This window comes from Chironomus tepperi, unplaced genomic scaffold, assembly GCF_022539635.2.
Source record: "Chironomus tepperi strain 1889 unplaced genomic scaffold, CSIRO-AGI_Ctep_v1 contig_450, whole genome shotgun sequence".
In the NCBI taxonomy this organism is placed as follows: domain Eukaryota; kingdom Metazoa; phylum Arthropoda; class Insecta; order Diptera; family Chironomidae; genus Chironomus; species Chironomus tepperi.
In genome coordinates, this window is record NW_027226572.1 from 785,711 (window position 1) to 798,814 (window position 13,104).

The following is a 13,104-nucleotide window of genomic DNA, read 5'->3' on the forward strand; positions in this document are numbered from 1 at the left end:
ATTTTGCTTGACACAAACTCATTGTGATATTCAAGAATTGAATTTTTTTTTGTATGAATCCATTCGATTGGCATAAATTTAGCCGGGGTTTTGAGAGTTTTGATCGAGATTGAAGAAGTTCTTCCTCAAGAGGGGGGAAAGGGGTTCGAACGCCAAATTCTCTTCCTCTTGAATTCGTTCCTACACTTGAATCTTAAGTTTCCTTCAAAAAATTCAATTTGGAAAACTTTAGAAGTTAGAATCTTAAAAACCCTTAATAATAATAAAATACTTAATAGGGCGTATTTAGGGAGGAGGAAGGTTCTTGGATTTTGGCGGTCAACCCTCGATTTTGATGTAATAAATCTTCAATTTGCTAGAATTTTGCGTAAAAAACATGCCCTAAACCAATAGAGATAGCTTTTCACCAATTTGACCCTAAAAATCACACGGCTTAGAATAACCGAAATTCCTGCTCCGAGCCGACTTGACTCCGTCCTGAGTCCGCCCTGGGTTATATTTTCGGTCATATGCTTTTTGGGTAAAATATTGTAGAATACAAAGTTTGTAGAAATTAAACTAAAATTAAATTTGTGATGGAAATTAAACCAATTAGTATAAAACCTACGCAATTTTGTTATTCTATACAAGAACAGCAATAACTCGTTTATATATTTTTGCCAATTTATTTTAATAGTGAATTAGGTGAATTTCCTTATTGATTTACTCAAAAAAGTATTCATTATTTGTTTAGAACCGTTCACTTATTACGTTACAGCAGTGGTGGGCAACCTGTGTGGCGGCACAATAATTTTTGGAAACGCAATGAATCGTATGCCGTGTGCGGTTTGTGATGAGGCTTGTCACATAAAAGGTTGTCTGCCAATGGAATATTTGTTGTAAGCTTTTTCTGGAAAATCTTGAAATTTCCATTGTTTAAATCAGATTTACCCTACCCCTCCCTCTTGAACGTAATAAGTCAACGTCCTTTAACTGCGATTTATAGGTTAAGAAAAGGTTATAAATCAATTATCCATCAATTATTGATACCAAAGGTGAGAAGCTTAATTTTAATTATAGTTGAATCAATTCAAACAAACAAAACAAAGAATTAGAAAAGAATTAATGCAATTTTTTGATTTAATTTGAGACCTTTTGACACTTTTGACGAGGTCTGCGGAGAATTCGAGAATTTATAAGCTAAATCTGATGAAATTGGCGCCGAACTGATTATTTTTTGCAAATAAACTTTTTAGTTATGATTAAATTTTTGATAACAAAATTTATATTTTCTAGACTAGAAATTTCCACAAAATATGACGTAAAAAAGTGAAAAAAATACTATCTTCGTAGTGTAGAGGAGATTCTGCGATCAAAAAATAATTAAATTAATAGACAAGTTCAACGAAATTATTTCAAGAAAACTACAAATCCAGTTCAAAATTTCAAAATGACTCAAAACAACACAAAAGCAATTTTATCTCAACATAAGATAAGTGAGTATATTTTGGTTTTAATTATTCCTGTTTATTATCTTTAATTAAGGTGAATTTAGTGTTAAGTAATATAAGCATGTATGGATGTAATGAATGATGGATAGCATAAATGCGTATTAAATGCGAAGAATTTGCGTATTTTTTAAGATGAATTTTCTCCTTGAAATTGTTGGTAAACAGCATTTTTAGTGCGTTTTCGCGTGGTTTGCTCCACGTGGATTTCATTCTACTGAGGCACTTCATTGTGTAACCCTAAAAAATTGAGATTACTGTCAATTTATGCACTTTAGTAAAGTTCTTTATATTTAAGCTGCATAACAAACTGCCTAGGGTTGGAATAATTCAGACAACAAGTGACAAAATAAGCTGCACAAAAAGTTGCAAAAAGGAAACAAAAATGACAAATTGACATTCTTCTTGTTCGCTTCCTGTTGCTAATCATAATTTTCTTAAACAAATCTGCTTAAGCACGAAAATCAACTTTTTATCGATATCAAAAATTCGATATTTTATTAACTACGCGATTTGAGCTTCGTGACGATCAAGTTAAATCAGCCACCAACATTTCCTACATTTTATATGCACAGGCCTGCATTTATCAGTTGTATATTAAAGCTCGTTCAAGGTTGCAGTTCTGCAGTTAACCAAAATTCTTCAAAAATTCCCCAGATTTATCAATGAACATTCAGCAAATCGTCATATTTTCTAGACACACCCAACAAATTTCGCAGAAATTCGTAAATACAAAAAAAATTAAAAATTTACATTTGATAATCAAAATGCAAAACTATCAAATTATTAATTCACATATCAATCATAATAAGTGAGACTAAAAATATTTCAACTCAAAATGAATAAATCACTTCGATACATATGGACAAACCATTTATGCATTCAAATGAGACACGGAATGAAAAGAAAGAGAATGAAAAAAAAAATAAAAAATAAATATGAATGAAGTCTTTTGCACTTTCCGTTTCAATAGCGTAAGAGCTGCGATTGTATCAAAATGAAACCAACAACAAGTAAGAATTATAATTGAGGATTATGAAAAGAAGTCAAGTCAACGGGTAGCTGTGTAAAAAAAAATTTTTGTAGTCGATGAGTTGTATTATTTCAAGAAGCTTTCGGACTGTTATAATGATGGCTAATAACCTTGGCGATAATTGATTTGAAGGATTAATCTATAAGTCAATAAGTCTTTTAAGTAATATTGTGTCAGATTTTTAATGAACGACAAGGATTAGATGTATTGTTAAGCTTTGTAGTAACTTGAAACTCAATGGCTTTTTGAGAATTCTGAATTATAGTATAAGAATAGGCTTAAATGCAAATAATGTTCTGTTTAAGATGGTTTAAGTGGACTAAAATATGTTAGAACTTGAGTTCGACTCCTACTCTATCATGATAAAATATTCTATTAACCATCAAATAAGTATCATTTTCGAAAATGTTGGTAATGCTAGAGCAGTGGTTCCGCAACCTTTTATTTTTCACATAACACCTTGTTTGTAAGCTCGCTAGCCGAATTCGATCACGACACACGATTCATTGCTCTTCCAAGAATTTTTGGTGTCACACAAGTTGCCACGTAACTCAAGTTGCCACGGCACATAGGTTGCCCATCACTGTGGTAGAGTTGTTATAGTTTGGATCATGAATCCCCAACCAATTCCCTCCCCTCTTTCGTAAATAGCATTCCTTCGCCTTAGTACTTACTATCATGCTTCTATGTGGAGATTACATTACTACAAAAGACCAGCAGCATGATTTACCAGCAGTTTGGTTAATATGACAAGGATACTTTCTTAATAAAGTCATAGGCTATAATGTCATGATTGTTGGAGTCAGTCCATTGTTAAAAGACACGCCGTCTTCAAATTTGTATTCATCTGAACATGTGCGTCCATCAAGTGACCTACTTTGATCCATATTAAGCATGATCACCCCACAATCTTGATCAATAACGATTACCCCTTCTAATATCTTTTTTTCAAAATAAATCGCATGATTATATTTTTTTTCGACAATTAAATACCAATCAAGACTCACATTAATCACACAATTTCAAATCAATTTCATATGTAAATTTTTTTGTTCGAGACATGACTTTGAATGTCTGTGCCTGATTGATGTGAAAGTGCACTTGAATTTCATCACATCCAATCATTTTGAGAGATAATCGTAATTTTTAAATGTGACTGAATGATGTCCTTGAAATTTACTATTAAACGAAAAAAAATTATCAATGCAGTAATCAGAAACAATTGAATACAAATTTGTATAAACAGAAAATAATAATCAAGTCTATCTAAAATTGATATTGAATTAATGAATTGAGCGATTTGAAGAGTTTTGAATGATTTTAATCTTTTGTTATTGTTGCGTCTATGACATTTTAATATTGTGCAGGGTATATTTAGTGTTGGGGACATTTGATCTGAAAAATTATTGAATTCTGAAACTTTAAGGCTCGAAAATTTCTAAATCTCAAAATTCCGTTAAATTTTATGGTGAATGAGCGGAATGGAATCTGGGGTGTCGAGCCATATATAGACGAATCTGTCAGTTCAAGAGCAAGGTTTCTGTGGTCGAGTGGTTTGGGAACAGATCGATAACCCAAATCACGTATTTTGTGAGTACGTGGGTTCGATTCCCATCAAAAACGTCTCAAATTTGAACTTAAAACACATCCTTAACATGAAAAAATCTTTGCATTTGTTTGCATCCCATGTCTTTACCAACAAATACAAAATGCATCCATTTGTTATGCCTTATAATTATTCAGTTATACTTCACAGATTCATTGAGAAATTGAAGGTTAAGGTCCGTTGATCTTTGAGAATATTTCTTGATCATTTTAATTATCTTTCTACGTGTTTCGTACCTTTTTCTTGCATCGTAAAGAAATGCTTTTCTCCTCTTTTTGATGCTATTTTTTGTGATATGATGTTAATGCATAGTAAATGGACGACACTGATGAGTTTCTTGCACTCGGTTTTATTTACGTTATTGAATCTACATAAAGTAGCATCTAGTAGAGATTTAAAATTAGTTATTATTAACATTAAGAAATTTCTCTATACACACACTTGGGTATTTCCTTTACAATTTCACAACAATCGATTCCATTTTTTTATATCGCCAACAGCGAAATTCTTTTTCACATTTCTCAACTCATTTGTAAAATGAAGCGATAAAAGTCACATATAAAAATGCAAAAAATTATAAAGGATGATGGCACAACATTATTAATATGCTATAAATTAATTAAACATAGGCATTATAGTTAACATCTTCATAATAGCCTTAAGTTTAATGTTTCATCCTCGTACGCGTGACGGCTTCTTCTGCTTTTTTTTGTGTTGCTCCTTCAGCTTCATTTTCAAGGTAACTGCATTGTTGATGTTATGCTGTCTGCATGATCATTTGTCATAGGAGTTTGATCTTTTTCATATTTACATAGATGTTGTTGCTGTATCTGCGTATGATAAACGTCATTGATCATGGATAATAGTCGGATATTATATTGTGTAGGACTTTAAAGATGCCATTAATTTTCCACTTTAATTTTTCGGTTTCTTGACCTGCCTGACTAACTAATTTGCATATTGACTGTGACTTTTATCACGTTTGATTGATATTTTTAAACTTCGACAAGTCAAATGGAAAATCCATTGAAATTTGACGCATTTATTTACTATTGTCTAATTAATGCATTGACGCATGCATACTTTTGTGAAGTAATAAGGAAATCAAAGTTTGGAATTTCCAGAATTGACAAAATTGTGTTTGTCAATGGTTTCCATATTTTGTGGGTTATATATTAATCTAAGATAACGAGAATTTGTGTGTCATTTGGGGTGAATTCTCAGGAAAGTTCTTAGCTCACTCGGTTTCCATATTTGGGATGAATTACAACTCAGGAAAGCCGAATTTTGCCTCGGTTTCCATATTTGGGATGAATTACCCCTCAGGAAAGCCGAATTTGGACTCGGTTTCCATATTTGGGATGAATTACCCCTCAGGAAAGCCGAATTTGGACTCGGTATTTCTGAATTACTACCATGAAAGCCGAATTTTGCTCAGTTTCCATATTTGGGGTGAATTACCCCTCAGGAAAGCCGAATTTCGCCTCGGTTTCCATATTTGGGGTGAATTACCCCTCAGGAAAGCCGAATCGTTTTCATAGCTTAATTTTCCCTGTCCAAATCATGAAAAACCTCTCGAAAAATTCAAATGTTCTTTATTTTCATATTTGGAGTGAAAAATTTTGTAAGCCAAATTTTGCCTTATTTTTCTTAAATTAAAATTAAAAATTTCGGAAAAGTCTAACTTTACCTCAATTTTCTTATAAAAATTTGAAAACCCCTTGAAAAATCAATTTTTCACTTACATTTCCCAAATATGAAAATCATTCAAATCAGTTTGTGTTGATTTGAAAATTGTACAATTTTGTCAGTTTTGTATGAAAAAATTGTGGAAATTGTACAATTTTTACAATTCGTATGGAAAAAATTGTGAAAATTGTAAAAATTGTACAATTTTCACAATTTCGCAATTTTTGTATGAAAAAATTGTAAAAATTGTACAATTTTGGTTGAGTGTATGAGCCTTGACTAATTTGCATATTGATTGTGGCTAAATGTGACTTTTATCACGTTTGATTGATATCAACCTTGGAAATATCCACTGAATGACGCATTTATCTACTAGTCTGATTCTACATAGTTTTATGAAGATAAGTAAGGCTTCTGTGGCCGTTATATATTAATCTAAGATAACGAGGTGTGTGTCATTACTTCAAGTTCTAGCTCATAGTTGAGTATAACAAACTAGTTTGTTTCCTAGACTGCGCTTAGCTGGGTCTTTACTATGAAAGCGTGCTCTTTGCTTGTTTGCGAATTTTATTTTTAACTGAGATGAGCGATTCTGTCCAAATCATGAAATTATGTTGAGATTATATTGTTAAGATTCATTTTTGGGATATGATCAGAGTGGTTGTAACGTACATTTGAGATTTGAATAATATTTATTATACATAGTTGAGCACCTCTTTCTAATGAAAGTCACTTCAAGTATTTACTTATTTAAGTACAGATCTGTTATGATCCATGGCCTCCTCTCATCAAGTATCAACCTTAAATATCGAATCATAATATAGGTGATTCTACCAGTGCGAAAGCAAGGCTTCTGTGGTCGAATGATTAGGCAACCAATCGAATAGCTAAGCAATACTAGCTTTAAGAATAGGGAAAAGGGTTTGATTCCCACCTGATATCGATCACTCAATCATTATGTTGAGCACTGTCAATATGATATGGATTGCCACAATGCCCTTAAGTCTTAAGACTCCGATGAGCCAATTCTCATTTGCTGCACAACTTTTAGAATAATAAGACCATTTTTGCTTTGATCATGTTCCAATCAGGTCAACAAAACTAATTTCAGCCTCAAAAAGCGCTCATTACAGCCACACCCAACAATCTCCTTCATCTTCATCAAAAGCTTTCCCACCTTAAAATCATAAAAGAAAACGATAATAATTTATGTGCATAAAGTATGAATGAAGACGGTTAATTCACACTTGAAAGGAGCAACAAATTGTCAAACTCATCATCCTTCTTTGCCTACAAATCGATTAAAAATAACGACATAAAATTCTACAACCGACATTAATTACAGAAAATTTACCGCCTACGGAATAATAAAAAAATAACACGAGTAGCTCTAAACGTGGTTCTAGTTGATCATATTAATAATTATAAATCAAAAACATTGTTGTTGTAGAATTATGACATGAGAATGTGACAAAGACACTAAATACTGTTTATTTATGTGGTTGCTAAATAGTTGTTGAGTATTTAATAGAATGTGTGAGGGACAGGATTGTAATGAGGGTAATTAAGGGCTGTTTGTTTGCATAATGCATTGAAATTACCAACCCTAAGGGGTATTCTGAAGGTAATAAGTTGATGGATTCTTAAGAGAGGTCTGATGAGTTTAAAAGAGAGGTTTTATGGGATTTTATATTGATTTGAGTCGATTTGAATCAACTCATCCATTCAAAAATTGAATTTTGGTTCCTAACTCTTAATTTGGAAGTCTATAGAAGGGCATCGTGTACTTAGGGCAGTGGTAGACAATCTGTGCGCCGCGTAACCTTTATGCCGTGCAACCTTTGTGTCGCATAACCTTTGTGTCGTGCAACCTATGTGTCGTGCACCCTATGTGTCGCACAACCATTGTGTCGTGCAAACTATGTGTCGCAACCTTTGAGTCGCGTAGCCTTTGTGTCGCACAACCTTGTGTCGCCACTCAACTAGTGTGTCGCTGAACACTAGTTTGTCGCAAATAAAAATTGAAAATGCCTTGAGGCTTATGTCATGTGCGTCTTATCAGCTCAAGGCTTACAGCCAGAATATTTCGTGAAAATAAAAGGTTGTCCACCACTGACTTGGGGCGAAACGAGGGTTTTGGGAGGGATGACGAGGTTGAGATTTACTGAGATTTGTTAAAAATTGGAAGAATTGGGGGTTTACGTGGTCAAACAATCGATTTTTTACGTCACGTATTAAGTGAACACCCCCGGAGCTAATGTTGACATGATAATTCAAATTCTAAACGACCGTTAATTTATTCAAATAGATTTTATCATTCAACACATTACAAATTATTGTTTCTTAATTGTTGCCAATAAAAGGAAGTAATTGGATTGTTTAAAATCATAAATTACAATAAAGACAAGCTATTAACAACTTTGATCAAACACAAAAACGTGATTTTTCGAACAACTGTTAAGAAAATAGATAAAAAAGTTATAATGCGACACGCCTTTACCCAGAAATTCCTTAAGTGCGTATTTACAGCCTGTTAAATTTGTAAAATGCTAATTAAATTTCATACAGTATAACTTTAATTGAATCACTTTTAAGGTAGTAATTTTGACATGTGAATGAAATTTTAAAGAAAGAACAGAAATTTCAATATTTATTACATTGTAAATAATTGGCATGAAAATTCTAAAGTTGTTGATCGATAATTACTAGATTGAAAGCTTAACTTCATCAACTAGATCAATCACGAGGAACATTTCAATTACATACCCGGATTAATTTAAAATTAGATCAATAATTTTCAATAATTTGCATTATTATTCAATATAAACCGTTTATTATGAGCTATAGAAAATACTAAATATTTACAAATCTATCAATTATCGAATATATTTTGCTTTAATTAAGGAACAAATTTGAACTTTTTTATTTGATTGATCAATTTGCTGCAAAGTTTTATTGACAGCAATAAAAAGTATTGAAATAATTTGTAGGTTGTTATTTGATTATCAATTCATAGTTGTTAAGTTCCTGTCAAGTTTATATTAAGCTTTGCGTTTATTAACTGATTTTATAATTATTCGATATAATTGACACGTTTATGATTTTACGAGATCTAATTACTGGAATCATTTGCTTTACTCCCTTTATAATCTAACTGAGTGGTAAATCACGCGGATAACACCACGTGTTTGCTAGGGCACCGATGCGTCTCATTATTAAAGTTAAGATACAAAGTAGTAGACTGATGGAAGCGTGACGGCTTATTTTGATCCATTTTTACTGTAAAACATATGGTTTAACACATTATGTTGCTCTATATATGATGAATGCCAATATATGATCGAGAAATCTAAGATGATCAGAGGATTTTCACAAAAAAATCTGGACCCTTTTGGAAAATATCGAGAAATTTAAAAGTTTGGTAATAATAAGAGACTTTTGGACTATTTTGAGGTTTATTATTCAAAGAACTAGTTAAATTACGTTAGAATCAAGCATTACATTCAATTAAATTCATCAAGGTGCCGTCTGGACTCCTCCGTATTAATTTGACGTACGGAAATAATTAGTGGCGCGTGTCTTATCGACGATGTTATTTCGTTTGAATTCCTCACCTCAAAATTTAATTGTTTCGATTTACACAAAGTGATTTGTTTGACTAGAAAAGTATTTTGTCACACGAATTAAACTAGACCTTCCTTGAAATCAGGGTTGATTGGATATGAGGCCTGCCTTAACTATCCATTGGAGCTGCTTTTTTCTGCAGCTCACAGTTCACACCTCACCATAAGTTTCACCAATGGAGTTCATCCAATGATTCATCTCTTGTGGGAATCGAATCTTGCAACTCTCGATTGTCGGTCTAAGCTATGGACTTTACCGATGAATTGGCAATTTCCCAATACATTTGGCAATGTATGAACCATTCTTTCTCATCTTTTGTTGCCTGAATTCATATTCTCAACTGATTTAAAAAAAATATACATATTTTTACCAAATTTTACGATAAATACTCAATTCACCAAGTGTTAGGATATTCCAGCTGTTCCAGTTTTCAAGTACCGAATCACTGTTCTGCTGCGCCATCGAGCCACATCAACTTAATGTTAAAAAAATTCAAAACCAATTCTAAAATCATTTTCTGTGAAATTTCACGTGCCATTAATCACTTCATTCCTGATCAACACCAAAATTTGTTGATCTTCAATAAAAATCAGGCAACAGAGCCTACAAAAAAGATTAATCTGACGCACTATAAAACAATAAAAAGATTATCGAGTCGTTATTGACTCCTTTACACCGACAATGATGCAACATTTTTTCAATAACAAGTGATTATGAATGTTGTGATCAGGAATTCAGTTGAAGATCACGTTCTGTAAACATAACAATGACAATCGGGGGATTCTAAAAAAAGACATAATAATCATCAGCGCCGTCCACTACAAATATTTCCGTTATCATCTTGATCAGCCACTTGATGAAGTCACTACGACGTCAAACTATGTCAAGCATGCCGATTACCACGTATAGTCTTTAATTCTTTACGCAAATAAAAATCGTTTGACGGCATTAAATTAGCAAAAATTCTAAAGTTTTTTTGGTAATGCATTGCTAATAAGCTGCACATGCTGTGACGAGATGTGTCAAATTCCATCAAAAATGACTAAATTTTATGACAGTAATCATCATTCTAGACTTTGAAATTATCAAGAATGCTCAACATTTTAGTATCAAGTCATTGAAAACGAGTAGATACTTGGGGAATCTGCAAAAAAAATCTACGCAAACTTGAAATTTGAGATTATTGTTTATTAGGCATACAAAAGAGAAGCTTTGGAATAATTTTATTAATAACTTTTCCTTAATTATTGTCTCATGTGTGTTCCAAGAGAGCACATGACGTAGAAATTGCCGAAAATCTGACAATTGGCCTGGACATGCAGTTCAGTCGACATGGAGCCAAATTTTCGGGCTTCCAGAAGCAACATGGCAAATAAATGACCGAAATTCAGGCACTCTGTTAGCATGAACATTCCAGAGTCGCCATTAGGCTGGATTTTCGCACTCCCACAAGGCACATGACATAGAAATTGTCAAAATTTAGACACATGACACAGAAATGGCCGAATTTAAGGCACCTGGCGTAACCAGACCAGAGTTGAGTCGGCATAAGGATTTTCGGGGTCTTGGCAACAACATGACGTAAAATTGCCAAAAATCCAGCCCCTCAGCATGTCCTTGGCCAAATGTCATCTCAACACTGGCCTAAGGTCGGATTTCATTAAATCTGGCAAAAACCCAGAATCACCTTGTCCAGGAGCCTAATCTTCCACCATTTCTACCCCATATCCCTTCCGTCTTCCAATTTATCCCTCATTTAAAAATAGATCCATCCATTCACACTACGAATCATCACTGATCATATTGATAAACACACTGTCTTTTGTCACTATTAATATATTTTTTCATTAATTCAAAAAGAATTGACATTGATATTTTGCAAGGTTTTTACCGTATGTGACGATTACGCATCGCTGTTGTATGTCCGCATATTAAAAAATATTTACTCCACAAAGAAAGGTGATTTAGCGAACAATGAAAGCGAAAATATTATACTCAGTTTATTGACCAATGACGACTACCAAGAAAATTTTTTTATCGACATATTGTAATGACATTGTGAAAATTAAAGTGAAACTGACTGGGGATGGGTGTTGATGATGTCTATAAATAGTTGGATTTAGGTCTTAATTGGAAAATTTGGGCATTTTTAGGGTGATGGAGACAGTTCGGTAGAGTAAGCATGCGTATGCTGTTCTAGTGACTCTCTTTCAGTGAAACAAGGGCTGTATCACATCAGACCCGAGCAACACAACAGTCACTAGGGCACGTATTTCAATACAACGTATCTAGCCACAATTTGTGTGTCGCGAATCATAAAAACCGAGTTGGTGTGACTAGAACAGCAGAAAAGCATCCGAATCCAACTAGACTTTTCCTGGGATTGAACTCGGGTCATTAGAACGGTAGTCCGACGCTCTAACCACTTGACCATTGCCGCTTTTTCACTGCTTTTTCCACTTTTTCGCTGCTTTCTTCGTCGCTGTATTGAATGCAAGATTTATGGCAGTGTAACAGCTGTTTTTGGCTAATTTTGATGCCGAAAAGAGAAATTAGCCGCACGGAAGTGAGCAGCAACTAGATCTTTATATTGAAAATGGCTCTTAAATGCTACATTAATGACCATACAATGACAAATCTGACAAACCAGACATAACATTCAAATGCTCCCTACTTGCTACCTTCTGTAAATTAAGCAACTATAAAAATATATTAATTTATTTACTTTTCTTCTAAGTTCAAGAGCGTAATTCACACCGAACGCGGAAGAATCATGAAAAATATTGCAAAATTCTCCATCTGTGATGATAATTTCTTTACTTATCGCAAATAAAGCCGATAACCCATTTAATTATATAAGAGATTATATGCATATTAAGAGCATTAACCTACCGCAAGACGAAACTTAATGCGTAGTCGTTATTATCTATGTGATGAAATTCGTAAACAACTTTTTTTTTTCGCATGAATCGTATGTGAAGAAGCAATTCTTAAGAAATATTTTAAAGTTCAAAAAGTTATACTGTATTTCAATCTATAACAAGCAATGTGTCGTGAATTGACTGTAGTTAAGCAGTTAGTTATGAATATAAAGTTAAAAAGTTAATAAATATAATATGCAAATAAAACAATTATCGAGTTAGCAAGATCATTAACAAAATGAAGATTATAGAGATTTTGTCAAGGTGATATCATACAAGTTAGAAAAGGAATGTATAAAGCGCATATGAAGATGGAGTGTTATGCTTAGTAAGCTGATTTAGTGAATTTATATACGCTAGTTTAATAGACACACGCAGAAGTCATAAAATGCCCTCTGGAAAGCGTTCTCTACTTTAATTTATTAGTTTATTGCATTTGAAGGTAGAGTGGTCCTTAGCAAGCCGATCTAGTGAAGTTATGAACTGTAGCTTGATAGGGACACACCCAATCCCACCTGGTAGTCGAATAGTGTGCTCTAGAGAGCTTTTTCTTCATAAATATACTAATTGAGCGCATTTAAAGGTAAAGGGTTTCCTTAGCAAGCCGATTTAGTAAAGTATGTAGGCTAGCTCGATAGGCACACACCCATACCACGTGGAAGTCAAAAAGCAAAATCTTGAGAGCTTTTTTTAATTAAATATACTAGTTAAGCAAATTTTAGGTAGAGGACTTTAGCAAGCCGA

At 33.2% G+C, this 13,104-nt stretch overlaps 1 protein-coding gene across 2 annotated transcripts in view; it reads left to right on the plus strand.

Annotated features, from left to right (window-relative positions):
• The window catches only part of LOC139098663 (lysosome membrane protein 2-like), a 31,216-nt gene that overhangs the window by 5,841 nt on the left and 12,271 nt on the right, over window positions 1-13,104 (plus strand). The window contains exon 2 of one of the 2 annotated variants that reach the window (XM_070650907.1): window positions 1,276-1,475. In XM_070650907.1, the coding sequence (XP_070507008.1) occupies window positions 1,430-1,475 (46 nt within the window). In that variant the 5' untranslated portion in view covers window positions 1,276-1,429. Of the gene's footprint in view, window positions 1-1,172; window positions 1,476-13,104 lie in introns of those variants that run through there. The other variant, XM_070650908.1, reaches the window with a different exon arrangement.